Source organism: Caretta caretta, chromosome 3, assembly GCF_965140235.1.
Source record: "Caretta caretta isolate rCarCar2 chromosome 3, rCarCar1.hap1, whole genome shotgun sequence".
Taxonomy (NCBI): Eukaryota; Metazoa; Chordata; order Testudines; family Cheloniidae; genus Caretta; species Caretta caretta.
In genome coordinates, this window is record NC_134208.1 from 133,339,684 (window position 1) to 133,363,468 (window position 23,785).

A 23,785-nucleotide genomic window follows, 5' to 3' on the forward strand; every position below is an offset into this window, starting at 1 on the left:
GTCACCGGTGGGTAGAGGAACCTGGGCCTGCCCACAACTCTGGGTTGTAGCCCAAGGACCCTATGACTAACAGTGCAGGTCTGCTCAGTTTCTGTTGCTGTTTCCCTGGGCTCCTTCCTACCCCATGTCTCTATCTCCTGTCCTATCTCTAGATTTACCACTGGAGTATCCTCTGCTCTCCATAGCTACTTCACCCCTCTTGTCTGACTACACAGTCCAGGGCAGGATCCCATGGCTCACTTTCCCCCTAGACTTCCACATTGTTTGTGACCAAGTCTCTCCCTCTAGAGAGTGACTGCATGCTCCTTCCTTGCAGCCTCCAGCTGGCTTTATAATTCTATCCCAGCTTCTCCTGCAGCAGCTCTTGATCTGAAGTTAGACCTTCTCAATCCCCTCTAGGTGCAGCATATAAGGTTAAATGCCCTCTTTTTGCCCACATTAACCCGCTCTTTGAAATCCTTGGATGGAAGGTACTATATAAGTATAGTTATTTCTATTGGAGAGCAACGGAGACATTTAATTCTGATGAAGAGATTTTTACCTTCCGGAGGTCAGTTTGTAGTTGCCGCAAGATCACTTCCAGCTGGTTTACTTTTCCAGTCAGAGTAGATGGTGTGTGCTCCCTACAAAGTAAACAAGAACTTCACTCCAGAGTTAGTTCAAAATACTTCCTTCCTTAATGTCAATAAAACATACTCTTATAGGGTCACATCACAAAAAACAATTGACCCAGGGCCAATTGGGCATGTCAGCTGGAAAAAGCAACAATCGACTTGCTCAAGCACGAACCCACTACTGTGATGTTTGAAATACCTTGCTGCATCTCCCACTAATGAAGCAGAAATGAAAAATGACTTTGAAAACGATATGCTTCAGATCTTACTCGCACATGTATTCACAGTGCAAATTAACTATTCAACTAATTAATGCGAAGAGTGCATTTGTTAACAAGCTGCTTTCTGATAAGGAACATTAGTAACAAAGCAAGTTGCAACAGCAACGATTATAAACATATAGGGTTATTTTAGTTCTCTTCTCTGGTCTGCAATTGTGCCATTTCAAGCAAAAAGATAAACCAGTGACTTTATGAAGACTAACATTTTGTCTTTAAAGGTCAAATATACAAAATATAGCCACCGGTTAATCAAATGCATGACTGAGAGAAAATGCAGAGAAGAGCTGTTGTCCTGCTTATGATAGTGAACACTTTGGGAGACAGTTACATACACATTCACAGATTAAATTAGACGTAATGTGAATTATTTCATCTAGATGAGAGACGCTGAAGAAATATACAAAGCTGAATCAGCTGCTTCATGCAAGTTAGCAAATTGGACAGGTTTGACAACACCAAACATGGAATGCCTGCATGCCTTTTTGCTATTCCAAATGCACACTAGCTGGAAGAGGTGATGTGAGTTTAAAGTCATTGAGGAGAAATGTGCTTTACCATGTAAGTAGATTAATTTGTCCAAAATTGGTTCTAATTAAAAATGACACCCTAATAAGCAAAAAGACTAAAGTCCCCCCCCCTTCCCCTTTCTTCCACTTCTCAAGTTGAAAAGCAAAACAAATCAAAGATTTTAAAACCGATACATTCTATTGCTGAATCTTCCTGTTTTTGAAACCCACAACTCCCTAGTGGAGAGGATAGAAGCCAGGTGGCAGTCTAGAGCTCAAAGCACCAGGTTGGTGTGAGGCACTAGGGTACTTATTCCCTTTGTGACCTTAAGAAAGTTACAATCTCTCTGCTTCAGCTGTAAGCAGGGGCTAATGGTTTGCCTGTATTTGTTGTCTAAAGACACATAGCTGCTGTCTTTTCTTGTACCAAGTCACCAGACAGGGAACTCACATGATGCTGAAAACTTAAGCCCCTTGTTCCAGCTGGGGGCACTATATGCCATCCCTGCTGTGCAGAGTTACACAACACCCACTGATCAGTTCCATCCAAATGAAAGGTAGAAATAAACAAAGCAAAGTGTGTTTAAGGTGGGGTGTGTGTGTCTGTGGATTTTAACAAAAGATTACAGAACTCAACTTTGAAGGGAGATAAGGTAGTGAGTGGTGATCTGAAGACCAGATTCTACCCCACATTAGATGCTAATTTCAAGCAGAAAACATCACTGGCTACCCTGCAAGTCTCCTAGATGGAAACTGACCAGGTTTTGGCTGCAGAAGCAGAAATCTCTCTAATGCAATGTAAAGGCATATTCAGTCAAAGTTGCAGATCTGCAAAGGCATAGCAATGAAATGTGCAGAGAGCCATCTAGACATGGTACTCTTGGAAACAAGGGAGCCAATTGTATTTGATATTAAAGAGGAAACAAGCTGCATAGCCTTCGAGCACTTTGTCTAATGACGACTAAAGTCCCAGGAGTCATTTTCACACTGAGTTTTTAGAGAAGGACTTTTTTAAATGGTAATGGAGATAGGATAAAATGACAGAGATTTCAGTGAAATTCTTTGGAAAGAAATTAGGATGTGCTCATAAGCAAGCTTTTTACCTTTAAAGCAGGGTGTATGGTGGGGTCAATAGGGTCTGACATTCTTTGCTAGCAGGGACTGGATTTTCTCTTGCTGAATTTGACAGAAGGAAAACTTTACACAACTTATTCAAAGAAATATTTTTAACACCACTTGAGAATGCTTCAGGCTGATCTTTCAAGGTCTGCATTACTAGAGCACTGATGGCCCGGGGAGGCCTAACACCTTCCTAGTTACATGAACCTTTTAAGGTTCAGAGGTCTCCAAAGAGATGCTTGGAGGAGGTGGTTGCCTTGTCTTCTCTAGAGCAAAGCACTTTTTTCTGGCAAAGATCAGAAATGCTCTGCAGGACAGGCACCTACCCTAACTATTGCCCACCCAAAAGTCCTTAGGTGCAAAGCTCCTACTGCAGCAGTGTTTTGTAGCTGCAGACCTCCCAACTTCCTGGCTGTCCATGTGCTTTCTACAGTGTACTTAAACTTGAGAGGAAGGAGGTGGATGGAGCAGAGACCCAGCCTCATTGAGGTGCACAAGCTTCATTTACTCAGCATCAGTGTTTGGCTGCTTTTGAGTGCTGAAATGGTGCTAGATGCAACTACAGAGAAAAGAAGATTTACTTTAGTAATTGTCCTTATACCAGTATATGTCCGAAGGCAACTAAAATGCCTACTTGAGGCAGACACCATCTTTTTGTTGTGTTTATGTACAGTGCTTGCTTACACAATGCGGTCCTGGTCTATGACTAGGGCTCTTGGATGTTACAGTAATCCAACAAATAGTAAATAATGATTGATTGATAGATAAATAAATAAATAAAGTCACTTAATTGCTCAGTGCAATTTCTTCTAAGAGGAAGTGAATACTCTGTAACTGGAGTTTCTCTTGCTAACGTTGAAGCAACTCCAGAGCTTTGGGGACAGAATGCTCCAGCCTGATCTGCTGACGTGTCTCCTGACTTCCAAAAAATTCAGAAGCATCATTGGTCTACAGGTATAGCAAAGGGGATCCAGCTTTAAGTTCTAACACAACTTCTGCTGCCTGAAATCTCCGATCATCAAGGCTACCTAAATTCCTCTTCCACAAAGGCTGAGGGTTCTGCAGACCTGACCACCAGTGGTGCCTAGTTATTCCTAGTCCTGGAGGGACCCTGGCAGCCCCTGGGTTCCCATTAGCCTCCCAAGGTGCTGAACCACTTTCTTAATGCATGGACAATCTTCCTAAGGCAGAAGCAGAAGCTACTCCTCAACTCCATAATACTTTTTTATCATGGCTTGCCAGATACTCTCTTCAAATGAAGCACAAGACCACATATGAGATATTTAAAAGCAGTCTTATCTTTTTTAAAAAGGGACTTCAGACCCTGGCAAACTGTTATAGCCACTGATGTTCCTTAGGAAGTTCACTGAGTGCTGATGAGCTTTAAAGTTTTCTGGACTGTCTTCTCAGCAAGAGCCAAGAAAAGGTGTCTGTTCGCTGACAGGCCTGCAACATAGTATAAAACACTGCAACCTCCTTTCATACTGGAATAATTTTCTTTCTATTCTGTTTTATTTTGCCCTTGGTGATAATCAAAAACAGCAAACAGTAAACTGAATATGTTCTACTCATCTTGGAAGTCAGTTGTTTCAAAAGATGCTGAATAAAATTTCTTATATATTGCTTTGTATATTCGTGCTAATAGACATTTCAAAGGATAAGGACCTAATGGTGGCGTTACCCATTTGATTAGAATGAAATATGAAAGAACAGGATTAGGTCTGTCCCATGCTGACAGCGTTTTATTAATGGATCTAAAATTTTCCAGAGTACACCCCAAATTCATAGAAATTACTTGAGCGTTGATATTGGAAATGTTTGAAGAAGCAGGTATGTTTAGATACATATTCTTCCATATGGCCATTTACATATTTATCTTGTTTTCTAAGGCAACTATCACTGTGCTATCTATGTGCCAAAAACAGTTACAGATGGCAGCGTGTGTTCCTTGAAGGGCCAATTCCTCACAGCCTCTTTAGTTCCTACTGTGTACATGTCCTTCTTGCCTTCTACTATTTCCCCTTCAGCATTCCAAATTGTTGGTTGGTACTGGAAAGTTGCAATTACTTGGTGAAAGCCATTACAGAGGTAGATCTTGCATGTAAACCTGAACATGACCGAGACTGGGCTTCTCCTGGTAGTCAGGGAGCTACACACTGGATGACTCTGTAGCTGTGGAATCCAAACCTTGCTCCAGAATTGTAGTCCAGTATCTCTGCTTATATTTGAAAACACTATGCCCAACACAACAAAAGGTGCCTGAAGTTGGGCACCAAAAGTCATCTGTAGGTACAAGTTGTAAGAAAAGTAAGCCCCTAATTTTCAAAAATGCTGGGCACTCAGCCACTCCTGTTAATTTCAAATGAGCAGTATTTTTGATATGGTGTGTACAAATTACTTGGTATTGTGACTTTGTTAAAGAAGTTAATTTTTTCAAAAACAAGAATAGCTGTGTCTGCCATTGTAGTTTATCTCTGATAATTCTTCTTCAAGGCTTCATAGCATTACACAGAGAGATGTAGTTGTTATGGCAGGCCAAGACAGTAGGAAGGAGCATTTGTCCAGTGATTCAATGAACAAGCTCAGCACTGCATGCAAGTTTCCTCTGGATTTTTATCCCTCAAGGCAATGATTATATTAAACAATCTCATTGTTTAGCTTGTCATGATCTACAAACTTGACAAGTTAGCATGGATAACAGTCACAAGTTGATGAACTGCAAAAATTGTTCTTAATATCCAGACAACAGTAGGTAAACCAAACAATTCCCTCCCATATCTTACTGCTCTGACAGTTCTTCAAAGATATTGGCTTATAATACGTAACTCTGAATCGTAGTTGAACTCCTAAACTTTTGGGAATGCCATAGTTGAAAAAGGTATTTTCTGCAATATTTACAGGGGAGTCTCAATTTTGATATGATAATTTGGGCATTTTAACACCCTGATCTTTGAATAAGTATCTCCTCTAGTTAGAATAAATTATTTTCTTGGCATGGAAAAGTAAAGAACGTTAGGCTGTGTTAAGAACATCATGTAATTTCAGAAGTTATGTCATCTGCTTCATAATAAAAGTGCGCTAAATCTCACATACCCAGTAGTATCAATGAAATCTTTTCCATTTGTTGGCCCTTCATCCAAAGGTAACTCTTGAGCACCTTCCAAACCTGGAGCTTGCTGCATATCATTCAGGGTGCAAAAAGATGCCACTCTCTGATCTGTAAAGGCAAAAACAAAGCTAATGTAAAGCTAATTTGTAAACATGATTTCATATACAAAATAAAAAAATCAAAGGCCAACGTACAATTAATTATTTGGATATAGTTAGAGCCTGGGAAGTAGATTTCTACATGATAGCTTTGAAGACAATCAGCAGATTTACAATTTGTTCCAGTTAGTTGCTCTTTCCAACATCTGCATCAACATCTGGTTTGCAAATATCAGCAAAGTGATAGATTTGTTTTGACTAGTTAATGCTAATCTGAATAGTAAATTGGTCTCACTGAAATCCACAGAAGACCTGAGAAACAGGGGCTATGATCAGTGACAATACCAATTCATGGAAAGCTAAAGCATCAAATTCCACAGAAATTTTCACAGTTCCATTTTTATTATTCTGACATTTCAGACACATTGTATAAGCGCTGGTTATCTATATATTTGAAAAGCAGTATACAAGTGCTATTATTATGCACTTATTTTGTCATATTTAAGTATAAAAAGTAGCTTTTATTTGGTGAAAGCACCGTCAAGTACCAAAATACTAGATGAGGGCCACCAGCATACATGGCCAATGTGCTTGGAACTTAGCCTGTCTCCCAATGACCAATATCATTATCTGTGGACATTCAGTGTAGCTGCCAAAATATACCACAAATCATTTATGAAAAATATGCCACGCAGATCACTGCAAAGTATAAAAGTAAATGATTCATTATGATTTAAAATTGTTTGTTGTGGAAAATCCATATTCTGTGGAGATTGATTTAACTGATTTCCATACAAATTCCATGCCTGCAGCTTTCTATTGACTCTGGCCATGACATGCCTTGCCTTCCCTTCTCCCTCTCCTCCCCCACAGGCCCAAAGCTTGCATTACCATGCAAACGTGCAAACACTTGAAACAGAAAGGAAGTTTACTAAAGATAAAAGCCAACAATCAACCCCAAACCGTCACCTAGAAATGATGTATGATGACAGACTGGCCCAAGATCTTCATCAGAGTCAAAACCTGGAATAAGATTTAGAATGTTCCTATAAACAAGAGAGTACATCCAACTAACCTCTCTGCTAAAGCAGCTGTGGTCCTTATGCAAAATTCACATAATGGAATACTGTCAATGCAGCTCAGAGTGTCTCTTATTGTGAGAAGCCCTTAAGACTTTCAAAATCAATTTTTATGTAATGCCAACCAACATGGTTGAAATTACACATTTCATGCTCAGCGGCCCTCATATAATGCACAGTATTATGATACATAGCATGGAAATGTGGTGCACCACAAAAGTCAAATGGTAAATACATGGCAAATTGTTTTAAGTAAGAATTTTTACTAACTTGTTTTAAAAGTGCTACCAAGATATTAAAACAAGAACAAAACCAGGGAATCACAGCAATTAGAAGTTTTTGTTAAGTGATTACAAAATGAACACTTTTGGAGGTCACTGTAAAGATTGAAAAGTCATTTCCAGCTCTCACACTACTTTGATGCAAATTTTCACTTTTATATCTGATTTCAAGACCAACTTTATATAGCAGTAGTTTCCCCAAGTTTTATCCTTATTTGCAATTTGTCATATGTCTTGGCATTTTTAGGTCATGAGTTTTCCACACACATCTAAAGTGAGAAAGGAGAATTTCGCACACCATTGCTATCACAATGACAACTCACACTATGGAAGCAATATAACTTAATTAAATTAAGCAGCAGGGAAAGGTTAAACTTAGTTTCCTTACTCAAATTAGGTGCCACAGAAAAGACTGTGCAAACAATTATGATCACAAAAGAAATGGGGCAGAAGTAAATTTAAGGTATACATCTAATTACCCATTTCACTTGTTCTTTTCTTCCCTTCCCTAAACTTTGATTACAGAGACAAGGGGTTGAGGTAATATCTTTTATTGGACCAACTTCTGTTGGTGAGACAAGCTATCAAGCTTACACAGAGCTCTTTTTCAAGTCTTTGACTGACAGTTGATGGTGGAGGACAGAAAAGCAGTGGCAAATCTTATACTGCTCCTAACTTTCCTACATGATGAGTTAGTTAATGGTCAGTAATACACAAAACATGGGTATTTTAAATCACTGAACTCTATTTCAATATAATTTACCCTGTGTTTTTCCCTCACAATACTGACTAAGCATTTCTAAGAAGAATGTCTTAACCTCAGTAGACCAGACAAGAAGCACTTGTCTGGTCTACCAAGGTTAAGACATTTTCTGTTAAGTTAAAAAAAAAAAAAGATAGATTGTAGTTCTGGACTTACTAGGGGTATTTGAATCAAACCACCACCTTCCCTTTAGTGAGGAAGTATTACAAAGGATGTTCGTAACAGTCACGGAAAGCATACTATGAAGTTTTAAAATAAAATATTTCACCCAGTTTTTAAAAATTTCCATTGATTCATAGATTCCAAGGCCAGAAGGGACCACTGTGTTCATCTAGTCTGAACTTCTATATAACACAGGCTATTGAATGTCCCCAAAATAATTCCTAGAGCAGATCTTTTAGAAAAACATCCAATCTTGATTTAAAATTTTCCAGCGATGGAGAATCCACTATGACCTTTGATAAACTGTTCCCATGGTGAATTAACCTCACAGTTAAAAGCATATGCCTTATTTCCACTCTGAATTTGTCTACCTTCAACTTCCTGCCACTGGATCATGTTATACCTACATTGAGCTCACTGAGTATCACGACAAGGCATGTTTTCTAATCCTTTAATCATTCTCATAGCTCCACTCTGAACCCTATCCAATTTAGCAGAGGCAGTTCTACCAATTTTGCCACCCCAAGCAGTCGCCGCCGAATTGCCACCACCCCAAGAAGAGCGGCGAGCTGCTGCCGAATTGCCGCTGCGGGACACGGACTGCTGCCCCATTCTAAATGCTGCCCCAAGCACCTGCTTGGAAAACTAGTGCCCGGAGGGGGCCCTGCAATTTAGCAACATCCTTCTTGAATTTACCCCAAAATTTTAATTTTAGTCAGCAAAAACTACAAATAGATTACATTACTTTAAATGTGCATTGACTATAACTTGCGCATTTATAACTTTTTATTCCTTTCAAAAATTCTACTAAATTTTAATGTTGTATTTGTATGAAATTTAAATTTAATATTTAGAGCTTTTTATTACTGCACTTCTGCTAGTTTCTAAACATAACTTTACTACATTCAATTACTTGTGAAATGTTAAACAGCAACCCACCACTCATCCTTTGGGCAACAATGTCACTAAATAGGTGTTAGAAACCATTAGGCTCTCACACTGTATGCTAAATAAGTGATTTTGTGACCTGTTATTCCAAAAACAACAACCTAATTTATGGGTTTCAGAGTAACAGCCTGTCTGTATCTGCAAAAAGAACAGGAGTACTTGTGGCACCTTAGAGACTAACACTTTTATTTGAGCATAAACTTTCGTGGGCTACAGCCCACTTCATCGGATACATGCTGTGGAAAATACAGTAAGAAGATTTTATATACACAGAGAACATGAAACAGTGGGTGTTACCATACACACTATAACGAGAAAACAAAAGGAATACTTGTGGCACCTTAGAGACGAACAAATTTATTTGAGCATAAGCTTTCGTGAGCTACAGCGCATCCGAAGAAGTGAACTGCAGCTCATGAAAGCTTATGCTCAAATAAATTTGTTCGTCTCTAAGGTGCCACAAGTACTCCTTTTCTTTTTGCGAATACAGACAAACACGGCTACTACTCTGGAAACTATAACAAGAGTGATCAGTTAAGGTGAGCTATTACCAGCAGGAGAGAAAAAAGACCTTTTGTAGCGATAATCAAGATGGGCCATTTCCAGCAGTTGACAAGAACTTGTGAGGAACAGTAGGGGGGAAAAATAAACATGGGGAAATAGTTTTACTTTGTGTAATGACACATCCACTCCCAATCTTTATTCAAGCCTAATTTAATGGTGTCCAGTTTGCAAATTAATTCCAATTCAGCAGTCTCTCGTCTGAGTCTGTTTTTGAAGTTTTTTTGTTGTAATATTGTGACTTTTAGGTCTGTAATTGAGTGACCAGAGAGACTGAAGTGTTCTCCGACTGGTTTTTGAATGTTATAATTCTTGACGTCTGATTTGTGTCCATTTCTTTTACGTAGAGACTGTTCGGTTTGGCCAATGCACATGGCAGAGGGGCATTGCTGCCACATGATGGCATATATGTTAAAGTCAAAATTTACTCCCTCAGTAATACAACAACAAAACAGATAATAGCTAGCACATCACCAACAAGTTTTCTCATTTCATTTCCCTGGAACAATGCATAAGACAGTTCTGTCATAAATAAGGAAACGGAATATTGCAAAGTGAATGGTTACATAGGAAGATTCTTATTCAGCTGCATGCCTAATTTTTTATTTTCAGTATTTATTTCTTGTCCCACTGAACGTGCCCATGAGTACTTTCTTGTGTTTAATAATTGTTTCACCAGTTTAACAGGGCCGTTTTTAAAAGGTGAACTGAAATGAGTTAAATCCGTGCTTTGGAGGGCAGAATTTGACCAAAAGTAGTTGTTCTCCTTGTTCTCTTTTTCAGTTATCTGATTTTCCAGAGTAGCCATCAATATTAATATAACATAAGGACTTGGGTGTGACTCTCCATTCACTGGCACCAGTGGAAATCAAAAGACCTCCACTGATACCAATGGAGTTAAATTGAGATGAGAGAAGAATCTAGTCTTTTGTTTATGATTGCAACACTTGTGCTACCAAACCCTGAAAGGACAACTCCCATTGACATTAATAGAAGCTCTATGTGCATATCAAATCCTCTCGAATGACATATCTTTCCTTTTTCTAATTTTGGTTTGGAATGTCATTTTCTACTCACACAAAGGAAATTACTTGAGAAGATATATGGGTACTTACATCAAAATTTTAAGCAAAAAATTGTCTACTCCAGACAGAGAAAAATGAGAACACTGGACCAAAACGTGCAACCCATCCACCTCAGTGCATGTTAATGGGACTGCATAGTTGTAAGAGAGAAGAATTTGGACCAGAACTGCATTTGTTCAGGAGCATCACAGATAGCAAAAATAAATAAATAAATCCAAACAATTTAAGTTAGGTAACATATAGCATAATAGAAGAAAGCTAAAAATAAAATAATGCATCAAATGGCCCTCTCATTGCTAAACTCCCATCTCAAGGTCAAATTCTGTCCACAGACACACACACAAACTTCCACTGAAGTCAACAGGAGTTACAACATGCATATTAGACAACAGAACTTTTCCTAAATGTTTTGAATTTTATTTTTCTAAACACTTAAACAAGCTAATTTGATTAGATACTTATCTTTTATGCTGAATGCTTTTCTTTCCCCTAATCATAATATGTTTAGCATAACTTTTATTAAACTATGAAGATTTAAAATGGAGATGTTAAAACAATATTAATTATAGTAGCACACATGGTGCCACAAAGATAAAATGGCATTAAGAAATGCTGCATTCTAATTGGCATAAGTAGCTTAGAACTGTGAAAATACCTGGTATACACCAGTGGTTGAAATCAGTGATGAGCTGCCAAAATCTTAACAATGGGTTCCCTCCTCACCCCATGAGGGTGTCGTTGCCCACCCCTGCCCCCCGGGACCCCTACCCCATCCAAACCCCTGTGTTCCTTGAAACCCTCCCCCAGGACCCCTGCCCCATCCACCCCCCTCCTCTGTCCCCTGACTGCCTCCAGAACCGGCAGGAGGGTCTCGTGGGCCACCGTAGTGGGTGCGCACCCCACCCCTAAGAGCCAGAGGCACCTGCCAGGGTGCAAGGTGGGGCGTTCCGGCGGTGCTTACCTGGGGCAGCTCCCAGGAAGCGTCCGGCAGGTCCCTCTGGCTCCTAGGGATGGGGGAGCATAGCTAGGGGGAAGCAGGGGGAGCAGCCGCTCCCCCCACCGATCCCATCAAAAGTGGCACCTTAGGCACCGAATCCCTGGGTGCTCCGGGGCTGGAGCACCCATGGGGAAAAATTGGTGGGCGCAGAGCACCCACTGGCAGCTCCCCGCCCCGCCCCGCGCCCAGCCCCAGCTCACCTAACCTCCGCTCTGCCTCCTCCTCTGAGTGCACCGCCCCGGTTCCCATGCGCGCCCCTCCCGCCCCGGTTACCTGCTGCAGCGTGGGTGGCCCTCCTCGCACCCACCCCTACCCGAGCTCACCCTCTGCTCTGCCTCCCTGGGCCTGAGCGGGAAGCCGTGGCTTGCTTCTCAGCCTGCCCTGGCTTCCCATGCGAACAGCTGATTCGCGGGAAGCCTGGGGGGGCGGAGAAGCAGAGCGGGGCGGCGCCTTCAGGGGAGGAGGCAGAGCGGAGGTGAGGTGAGGTGAGCTGGGGCCGTGGGTGGGGCGGGGAGCTGCCGGTGGGTGCTCTGCACCCACCAAATTTTCCCCTTGGAGTTGGCACCTAAGGCGCCACTTTTGGTGGGTTAAATTTAGAAGCCCTTTTAGAACCAGTCGTCCCTTACGGAACAACCGGTTCTAAAAGGGCTTCTAAATTTAACAACCGGTTCTAGCGAACCAGTGCAAACCAGCTCCAGCTCACCACTGGTTGAAATTACTTTTGTTTATATAACCAAATCATAAACAATACATAAAGGGGCTCTCTGTCAGGTTGTTTAAGCCCCAAAATATTATTTAAAAAACAGCGAACGCCCATTTTTAAACTAAAACCAGCAGTTAACAGTGACACAAATACTGCTGGGCCTGTACATAAGAGTCAATGTTTATGTTTATGTCCCACTCCAGTCTTCTAGAATGAAAAGCAGTTGTGGGAATCTTGGACAGTTTAGTGTTTTTTTCCTTCACTATATTCTTCAGTTATTTGATTTTCCAGAGTAGCCATTACTATTAATACAATGTAAGTACTCAAAAGTACACTGCTCTACCCCAAACTCAGAACTACGAGGATTTCAGAGAAGCGTAATAAAGCAATTAAAGGAATACGAATCAAATTTTCTAAAGGTTGTCTCTTTTCCTGCTTATTCTCTAACATTTCTTTATCCCCTTTTCTCTCCATTCATTCTCCATTTTAATCTATCAATCTCAATACAATTTTCTCTTTTCTCAGTTCTGTTTATTGTTTTCCTTCTATTCTATACTCTTTTTTTATTGTCTTGCCTGGTAGCATCCAATTCTCTGTTGTTCAGTTCCTTTCTCTCCTCTTCCATATTATGTTATCTCTTTACCCTTTCTTCTCTTATCTTGTTATCTGTCCCCTTTTTCCTCTGTAGTCTCATCTATCAACTTTGCTCTCAGTTGTATTCCTTTAGCTCTTCAAGTTTCTTCCCGTATTATACACGGAGAAAACACGCTTGTGTAGTGTAAAGGTTGCATTGCCATAAATTTGTAATGTGACTAATGAGGACAAGTGGTGAAGCCACAAGTGAGTTAATTATAGGCATTGCAGTCTATAAAAAATGGTCACCACATCATAGTAATGTAGTTAAGTAATGAGGAAACCCCACAGCGATCAAAATTTTAAGTGTGTCTTGGCCAAGGACACAGAGAATCAATGTTTGAGCTGAGCTGCACTGAACTGAAACAAGACTAGAATGCTGGAATCCTTTTGCCCCTAGACCTATTCTTAGGGTGACCACATGTCCCGTTTCAGCCAGGACAGTCCACTTTTTAAGCCCTATCTCAGCCTTGATCAGTTGGCAAGAGCTAACGGGACAAATGCCCATTTTTGTTTAGAAAAAAAAAAGAAAAAAAGGAGGGGGGTGCATGAAGGAATGTGCGGCGGGGCGCGTGGCAATGCCAGCCCCATGCAGCACGGGGTGGGGGGCTTGGGAGAGCAGTTTGGCTAACTGTGTGTGGAGGAGTGGCTTGTGCTGGCCCCAGGCAGTTGTGTGTGTGTGTGGGGGGGGGGGGGGGTTTCAGGCGAGCAGCTTGGGCCAGCCCCACACAGAGGAGGGAGCCTTGAGTTAGCCCCACTCTGTGTCCCATTTTCCCTTTGGGAAGTACGATCACCCTACCTATGCTTAGCTCATGCTGCTTCACATTACTGAATGGTCCAGACACCATGATGACTGCTCTGGAAAGGACTGCAAAACTGCAAGCAGCTGACAGGAGGAAGCCCTGGGTGTTCTAGCAGCATCAGTTGCAGACTTTCTAACGCCCACTTCTCCCCAGCCATGAACGGGTTCAAAAAGCAAGGAACTGTACCTGTTGATTTCATCAATCGCAAAGGCCCTCTCCAAGAGACCATGTGGGAACAGTGAACTCCACAAGAATGTCAGGAAATACTAGCGGTAAACTTTCAACTTTAGAAATTGGTTTCCATTTTCAAGGCTCTGTCTGCAGCAACAAGTGCAGAAACTGTCTTAAAAAAACAAAACAAAACAAAAAACAAAAAAAAAACCCTCCTAAATTTTGCTTTGATATTTAAAATGGTCCCAAATCAGGGACTTCATGGACCCCAAAAGCCACCTCTGAAGAGAAAACTGGACCACAAGGTCAAGCTACAGGAAAAAAGGGAAGTTGCTCAGGCTCCCTCTCATCAAGATCCTACTTAGTGTGAGGTTTCATCATCCACCTGTGCACAAAGTTCTTGTCTAGTAAGGGGTGGTAGCAGTTGGATCCTCAAAAAGTGACTGTCATAAAGGAAACCAATAGCATCAGGATCCTGATGAAGAGTCTGAGCTGCTAGAAGCATTGGTATCTGGATCTCTAAGATCCTGTAGCATTCTATTCACAGGGGCTTTTAGAAAGCAAGGGTTACAGCACAATCTAAAAAAAAAATCTCAGTATCAATTTTTAAAAATATATTTTTCAACATTATCTTAGACCAAAAACTTTGCAGGAGCAAAATGATGAGTTAACCAGAGGGGAAAAGCTATTATTTATTCATTTAGTTTTAAACTACAAAAGAAGGCCTTTGTAGCATCTAACAGTGAATTTCAAGTTCTAGCTGTAATGGCAAAAAAAAAAAAAGTTATGTCGACATTCATTCTTAAATCACCTCGCTCCCAGGTTTAAAATCCCTCATCTGTTCTATATTGTTCCATCTTGGATGAGAGTTGGGTTTAAAACACAGAAGAATTATGGTAATAATTCAAAATGTGTATTTATGAATAAGTATTAATCTTATGGGCTGTCAGTAGATAGAATAAAGAGGCCCAAGAAAGAACTGACCTTTTAATCATGCCACCAGCTATGGAGAGGAAGAGATATAGAAAAATTGCCTTGTATGAAAAAAGAAAACTAAAATAAAGTTCCCATATCAAGGACTGTAAATTGCATAATTGTTAGGAGACTTGGCAGATCAGAATTGGAGACTAATCTAACTTTAATTTCTTAACTCTTCAGTAGCAAACAACCCCTTTAACAATGGCTTAGTCTTCATTAACTGGATCACTTTTCTTTAAAGACAGACATATCTCAAAAGTTTTGATCACATTCTCATCCACCAAAATAAAAAGGTCCGAGGTTTTAATCCCCACACAGCTAAGGAAATGATTGTGGCATCCCAACTTCTGTGCTTGTACACACCTTTTCCTTTTAAAATATTCTTAAAGAAGAATGCTGAACTAGCTATTCGGCTTCATTTCCAAACTTCTAGAAATGTTCCGTTTCAAACACTGTGAACCCTGCATAGCAGAACTCCATTGACATTTTTATCACCAATTTCCTTAATCTCTGGGATCATCATTTCTCTATTCATTACATTCATAGAGTCCAGAACACTAGCTCCCACCTACTCTTAATACCAAGTCTTGAAGTGATTCCTCAATTACGAAGGATAACTTCAACATACACAGGAAAATAGCATCCAATTCAAACCCAACTATTTTAAGAACTCATTATTTCTTATAATGGATTCCCTCCAAATGAACTTTTCACGATATGCTAATCAGTTGTGCTTATTTTGACTTTGGCTTTCTGGTCGTGAGACTGAGTATGCAGAAAGTTGACCAAATCTTTTAGAAAACCCATTTCCACTCAAGAGGTCAATATCATAGCATGAAATCAAAAAATTAGTTATAATGTTTTATAGGTTATATAGAACATGCATAGATCTTTCCACCTTCTGCACGAATGCGCCCACTAACAGAAAAGAAATGTACCCACTAACACAAAACTTAGAAACACTTACTATAGCATTCTTTATGGGAATGTGCATTACAACTCAAATTTTTCAAATAATTCACAAAGCAATCAATGAGACAATCTCTATTTTGTGACTCAGACTGTCTTCTTCAAACTATGAAGTCTGAACAAGTACTGTAGTACAAAATGAATAAATGAAAATATCTGAAATATATGCAACTAAAAACAAGTCAGTCAATAGCTTTTCCTATTTGAACAGAACAAATGAGAAAAAAATATGACTGCAATTATTGAGAATAAGCATTAAATTACTAGAATCGAGAAATTGCTGCTCAAATTAATTAATTGCAGAATAAAGCAGTATGCCATTATTCTGAGCTGAGGATTTAAGGAGACTAGAAAAATGAAAATAAAGTTTCTAAAAGACTTCAAAATATCTGAGTTTCAGAAAATATGAATTCAGAACAAGTACTTTCAGTCAGCTGAACTGATAAGAGTTGTTGAACAACAAAATCTTCTTTATGCAGCAGTAAAAAATGCTTTAGCATGAACACAGTTACATCACTCCAAGTCTTCTTTGTATTGATAAGTCTTTATTTTCCAGTTGCTGCATTAGGATATTGGTAACAAAAATATATACACATCTCCCCGCAAGCAACCAAGTGTGTAAATACAATGGGAATCCTGTTCAGAATATCTTTCGATTTTATAATACATTCCTCTTAACTGATAGGAAGTATATGAAAAGGGCCGAACAGAGACAAAGGGACTCAAAGTTAATCAGGATAGAAAGCATGATGGTATTTTAGAATGCTGATCATCACTGATACATTTTCTATGCATTCAAAATAGTACAAGAATAGTTCTGAATGCCTTTAACTAAAGAGTAAAAACAACAAAACCTTTCTACTTGAGATTGTTGAACTCTAGGATAGTATAGAGAAAGACCTGACCAAAGCATACATTAAAACAAAACCTTTAAATATGCATGTCTACTATTCTGTTTACCTTTAAACTAAGCATGTATAGGTTTGATATCAAAGAGATGAGTGTGTCATTTTCTCCAGGTTAACCTAGAATTATAGTCCAATTCTGCACGACTGCTCTACTTCCTGACTGCACACTATATTTGAAAACATATCAGTAGAGATTTTAAGACTTGTACCACTGCAACATTCTTCTGAGGGCTTATTATGCGAGTCAGAGGGAGGGGCAACATCACTTGGACTGCACATGCAGAGTTGATAGTAGCCACACAGTACATATTGTGTCCAACACAGTTCCTCATTTGAAAGTAAGTGATATTACAAAAAGGACAGAAAAGGCTATAACTACTGAGATACATATAAAATTTTTATTATTCAAAATGAGTATATAGAAGATATGGGAAAAACTTGGAAGAGCAGTCTTTTTGCTGAGTTTTCTTACCTTCAAAAGCTCGTGCAGCATCCACCAGGTTGGACCAGTCTAGTCCTGCGGCAGTGTCCGGAAGGGGCATCAAGCCGGGATCGTTGAATTTGGCTCTGTCAGACAAGGAGCCATCTGAGAACCAGAATTCATCTATCAACAAACCCAAAAATTAGTCGTCTTAGGACAATGGTCTATATTTAGTTCTAAGGCTATTAGAATTAAATTTCAAAAATATATATAGCCAAAGGGTGCTCATCCTCACTTTTCCCTTGTCCCCTGCTTTTTCTATAAATGCTCAGTGTCAGCATAACATTTTAAGCGGCATTGGATTGACGGAGAATGAGAAGGAAGGAAGATTTTTTTAAAAAGAATATTCTCTTCCTAACCACCACTTTACATGAGAGCATACTAATATTATAAATCGACAGAACAGAGTTATAAATAGTAGAATATTAAGGAACCCAAATAGTTGCTTTTTTAAGATCCTTTGTGAGGAGAAAGTTGTTAGACACCCCTATAGATCCACATTTTCAAAAAGCCCGTGAAACCACACATGCAGAATTTGTGTGCATACACAGTTATACACACAAAAATGGGGTGTGCTCAGATTATGGGTGCAGGTACAGAGACTGCTTTGAAAATTATGCCCACATTCCACCCAATATTCAGAAACTTTCCCTTTTTAGTTTTATCAATTTGTTCTATCCTCTAAAAGAAAAATTATATTCAGATTTTAAAATGCTCTTTCAATTTTATCTTGATAAAATGTATATCGGAGAAAGTGATAGATTTCAACATATTGTAACACTATTTCCAGAATGAACTGCAACTCTTACTATACCATAGATACTGCACAAATTTGTATTAGTGCACAAGCTCTCATTTATCATTAATAATAAGTGATATTGAGCTTTTAGGTTATACAGCGTTTTACAAACATACTATGAATTTACATTTCAGAAGGAATAGAAAATTATTTTCATAGTCCACTTTGGGAATTACTTTACATTTTCTTTTTGAAGCTAGGCTTTCTTTACAAAGAAGGACCCGATAACAGTCTTCAAATATGTTATTTGTTATCATAAAAAGGACTGTGATCAATTGTTCTCAAAATCCACTGAAGATAGGATAAGTAGTAAGGGGGTTAATCAATAGCCAGGGAGATTTAGGTTAGATATATTAGGAAAACTTTTTAACTATAAGGGATTTAACTGCTGGATCAGGCTTCCAAGGGAGGTTCTGGAATCCCCGTCATTAGAGGTTTTTAAAAAGAGGTTGGGCAAACATCTGTCAGGGATGGTGTAGGTTTATCTGGTCCTGCCTCAATGCATGAGGGTGGACTTGATGATTTTGAGATCCCTTCCAGCCCTACATTTCTACGATTCTGTGCTCTATTTGTATATTGATGTATAATGCAGACATAATATAATAAAAATACTGCAGTTAGATATACTGACATTCATGAAAGTAGATATAACAATTAGATTTAATCATATTAGGGAGAAGAGAACATTAATTTATACTAATAAGATGAATGATAGAAATTTTTATTTCATTAAATGTCATTCAGCAAAAAAGTTATTCGACTTCAATCCTTTTTTTTTTTAAAAATGTGGTTGAATCAGAAGTTTAAAAAATATTTTAAAAATACAGACTTTTTCCTCCCTCAAGTTCTTCCCCAGATATAGGCTATTATATGTCTGAGGAATCCTTTTCTCACTATAGAACCATCTAAAAAAAATTGAAGAGTTTTTTCCACAAGGAAAGAAACAATGCGCACACATAACATGGAATATCTTCTTCTTGTATGAAAAAGGCATATTACCATTTGTCCAGATATTAATGGAAGAATATAATATACAGTCTATATAAATTAAAGTTTACATACAAACACAACAAGCATAATGTATCACAATACCTTCTATTGCATGCAGTAGCCTCTATCAGAATGAATCATCTTTCTAATGGAAAAGATGGGGTGGAGGAGCAGGTATGCAATCCTCAATAAAAACATATAGGGGGTGGGGGGTGGGAGGGAGACTTGCATCTGAAATATGATGCAGGAGAGGTAAAAATCCCATATACCATGGGATTTTTCTGTCTTATCCTGAAATACATATACAAGATATTCCATTATTAAGTTTTCATGGAGTAACTGAGAAAGTTTACATCTAGTCTGTTTAATAGAATTTGCTGTAACATCTGCTGTCTCTCTACCGAACCCCAGGAATGCAAAACTAGATTTTATATTAAATGGAATTTCAGCATATAAATATATTCCATTCCCACTTCCTGCCTATATTTTCTGTCTAGTACCTTGAATATTGAATATCCCCAGAAAACATTATAAGTGTCTGAGGATGAAATCATACTTGGGACCGATCATGGAACAATCTCTTGGGAATTCAGCTTGGAGTCTGTAAAAGTCCTTTGGAGAATAATACAAATACTTGTGTATTCTGGTGCTTGACAAAAAGGGAAACCTTCTTCACAGACAGGATATCTTATTTGAAAGCTGGTGATCCAGCTCTTATCCTAGAGAAGTGAGTCGTCACTTCAAAAGAACCCCTGCTTTTATGTGACAAGTCAATAGAAGATGAATGTGAAACCTGTCAGGAAAGTGTCTACTTGATAAGATTCTGCTGGTTTCCCAAATTGGGGTGTAGGATTGATTTATTCACCAGTAATCATCCCTCATTTTATACATCGTTGTGAGGACCTAAATTCACATAAGATCTACACTACTTTGTCCAGGGTAGACAGAGGGCCTTAACAGCAGAAAGCCTTCTGGATGAAAGGAGGTTTGGTTACTGAGAGGTCCGGAACCTCACAGTCTTGATGGAAGAAATAAGGAGGAGTAACAACAGTCCAGGCATCAGCATGCCATGACAGACAATTATTTAAATTTAAATAGGGCAAGATAGATATATTCTGGTGTACTAACAGTGCAAAAACCTTCTGGGCCTCTTGAGCTTTAGGGAATGATTCTTCCATGCTGTTTGCATTTTGGTTGTGGTCTGAGTGTAGGAGAGAAAAGACTCTATGCCCTCTGGGACAACAATCCATGCATTAACCCACAATTTTAGAGAAAACATTTTTGTTTGTGAAGTCCGTGCTTTTTGGTACAGTTATTGATCTTGTGACTTCCAGTTCTTTATATAGAAGACACCATGACCATACCATCAAACTTTATTCATTTTCACTTCCCTTTTATTATTGCAGAGAAGTGATATAGAGCAATTTTGATAGCATTTAGTTTCAGCAATTTTTTATTTAAAACTCATAGGTTCCAAAGCAGTTCTCCTGAAATCAACTGACATTAGTGCCAGAAAATCTCCCTATTCAGAGAGAGGTTTCTTATTTATATAAGAGTAAGCAGATTTATCATATCTGGTCCACCCTGCTACCAAGGCAACTATCCTGTTTCTGTCAGTGGGAGTTGTGAGTTCTCCTCTCATGAAGAGATATTATGGGAGTGGGGAAGTTACTACGTATTTCATGTGCCACATACTGGGTAATGACATGAGAGGACTCCATCTTTTGAAAACTAAAATTGACTCATTATTAAGAGAGCTATTTACAGAGATGCTGCAACTGCAGCTGGCATTCAAGCCATATGCACACAGACTGGTGTCCTTATGCCTCTTCCAAACTCTTCCCTCCTGCAGCCTTTGCTCTCCCCTCCAAGTTCCAAGCAGCTTGCAACACTGCACACAGCTGAACTAATTTGTTCCTCTACAACATTCACTTTTATAGGCAACACTGTGTAGATCAAGATATCAAGTTCTCTTTGAAGTCATGACTGTGAGCACTCCCCAAGCTAAAAGATCCATAGAGGATATCTCAAATCACCCTTGCAAGGGAACGCAAGCACCCCATGCGCTCCAGCAACAAGATCTTTGCCCAGCAATTATCTCCATATGTAAAAGACCCAAAATAATAAAGTAATAGAAATGTTACAGAGCATTCAATTTAGAAGAGGATGGTTGGCAAGTTATTACGTATTTATTTTCAGAGGGCAGTTATAGATAAGTAGTTCCCTCCTCTTTGAAGGTAGCCTTCATTAAAGATCCCCTCTTCTGGAGATTAAAAAACTCCAGGATTATTGAAAACAAAACAAGACGACGCAGGTAGAATGTGAATATAGGGTTAATGTACCTTTATTCTGAATAGTGGGATACCAGTTTTCAAGTTAACCATTTTGCTAAAGTAGGGTTGTCAAACGATTAAAAAAATTATTCGCAATTAATCACACTGTTAAACAATAATAGAATAACAATAATTGAAATAGTTTGGGATATTTTCTACATTTTCAAATATATTGATTTCAATTACAAGACAGTATACAACGTGTACAATGCTCATTTTATATTATTTTTATTACAAATACATATACTGTAAAAATGGCAAAGAAATAGTATTTTTCAATTCACCTAATACAAGTACTGTAGTGCAATCTCTTTATCATGGAAGTTGAACTTACAAGGGTAGAATTATGTACAAAAAACCCTGCATTTAAAAGTAAACCAATGTAAAACTTTAGAGCCTACTCCTACTTTTTGTTCAGCCAAACAAGTTTGTTTACATTTATGGGAGATAATGCTGTCCACTTCTTATTTACAATGTCACCTGAAAGTGAGAGCAGAAATTCACATGGCACTGTTGTAGCTGGCGTTGCAAGATATTTATGTGCCAGATGTACATAAGATTCATATGTTCCTTCATGTTTCAACCACCGTTCCAGAGAACATGCATCCATGCTGATAATGGGTTCTGCTCGATAACCATCCAAAGCAGTACGGACTGACGCATGTTCATTTTCATTATCTGAGTCAGATGCCCCTAGCAGAAGGTTGATTTTATTTTTTTGGTGGTTCGGGTTCTGTAGTTTCCACACTGGAGTATTGATCTTTTAAGATTTCTGAAAACATGCTCCACATCTCATCCCTCTCAGATTTTGGAAGGCATTTCAGATTCTAAAACCTTGGGTCGAGTGCTGTAGCTATCTTTAGAAATCTCACATTGGTACCTTCTTTGCGTTTTGTCAAATCTGCAGTGAAAGTGTTCTTAAAATGAACAACATGTGCTGGGTCATCATCTGAGACTGCTATAACATGAAATACATGCAGAGTGCGGGCAAAACAGAGTAGGACACATACAATTCTCCTCTAAGGAGTTCAGTCACAAATTTAATTAATACAATATTTTTTTAACTAGCATAATCAGCATGGAAGCATGTCCTCTTGGAATGGTGGCCAAAGCATAAAGGGGCATTTGAATGTTTAGCATAACTGGTATGTAAATACCTTGCAACGCCAGCTACAAAAGTGCCATGCGAATGCCTGTTCTCACTTTCAGGTGACACTGTAAATAAGAAGCGGGCAGCATTATCTCCCATAAATGTAAACAAACTTGTCTGTCTTAGCGATTGGCTGAACAAGAAGTAGGACTGAGTGGACTTGTAGGTGCTAAAGTTTTACATTGTTTTGTTTTTGAGTGCAGTTATGTAACAAAAAAAATCTATGTTTGTAAGTTGCACTTACATGATAATGAGATGGCACTACAGTACGTGTATTAAGTGAATGGAAAATTATTTCTTTTGTTTGCCATTTTTACAGTGCAAATATTCGTAATAAAAATAATATAAAGTGAGCACTGTACACTTTGTATACTGTGTTGTAATTGAAATCAATATATTTAAAAATGTAGAAAAACATCCAAAATATTTAATACATTTCAATTGGTATTCTATTGTTTAACAGTGCGAATAATCGAGATTAATTTTTTTGAGGTAATCATGTGAGTTAACTGTGATTAATTGACGGCCCTACTCTAAAGCTATGTAGATATCTTTTTTTTTTATCTGCAGAGAAGCAAAGGAGGAAAATAAGATACCCTAGAAAAAGTTTCCACAATAGACTAAATCTTGACTCCTGACTGGAAGGTGAATCCGAGCAACAGAGTATAATCTGAGTATATTCAGTTAACATAAAATGCTGCCTTGTAAATCTCCAAGATAAAAACAGATGAGAAGTTTGCTGCCATAACAGATTCACTCCACACCAAAAGGACATTGACATGACCTACAAGCTGCAGGCCTGCCATGGTATAACAATGAAACAGATATTGAGAAATGTGGTCTCCTTAGAGACCACACAATCTATTGAGTTAGTGTCAACTGATTATTGACACTAACTCAAAGGTGCATGTATTTAAGGGCTTTAGTTCTCTCCAAATAAAGCCAAAGGATCTTTTGGCATCAAGTTTATGGAGAAGAGTTTCACCAGGATTAATAAGCGGGTGTGGAAGAATGCAAGCAAGAGGACTGAATGATTGAAGCAGAACTCAATTACCATCTTATGGACAAATACCAAATAATGACCTAACACTATCTTACTTTTGAAGGATTTAGTTTAAAGTGAACCAGTCATTGGAACGTGAAACTCAATCACTGTGAATGGAAGTCACTGCAACCCGAAAAGTGATTTACTATGTAAAAAACCTTGATTTCAGAGGTTAGCAAGTGGTTTGATAGTAGCTTTCGTCAGCTCAGTTAAAACCAT

The 23,785-nt window shown here is 38.7% G+C and overlaps 1 protein-coding gene across 14 annotated transcripts in view; it reads right to left on the bottom strand.

Annotated features, from left to right (window-relative positions):
* SIPA1L2 (signal induced proliferation associated 1 like 2) overlaps window positions 1-23,785 on the bottom strand; it is a 236,675-nt gene that overhangs the window by 2,124 nt on the left and 210,766 nt on the right. For 12 of the 14 annotated variants that reach the window (XM_048843864.2, XM_048843859.2, XM_048843862.2 and 9 more), the window contains 4 exons: window positions 17,241-17,372; window positions 6,697-6,750; window positions 5,614-5,737; window positions 542-623 (listed from right to left, as the gene is read on the bottom strand). In XM_048843864.2, the coding sequence (XP_048699821.2) occupies window positions 542-623; window positions 5,614-5,737; window positions 6,697-6,750; window positions 17,241-17,372 (392 nt within the window). The remainder of the gene's footprint in view (window positions 1-541; window positions 624-5,613; window positions 5,738-6,696; window positions 6,751-17,240; window positions 17,373-23,785) is intronic. The other 2 variants (XM_048843868.2, XM_048843872.2) reach the window with 1 other exon arrangement.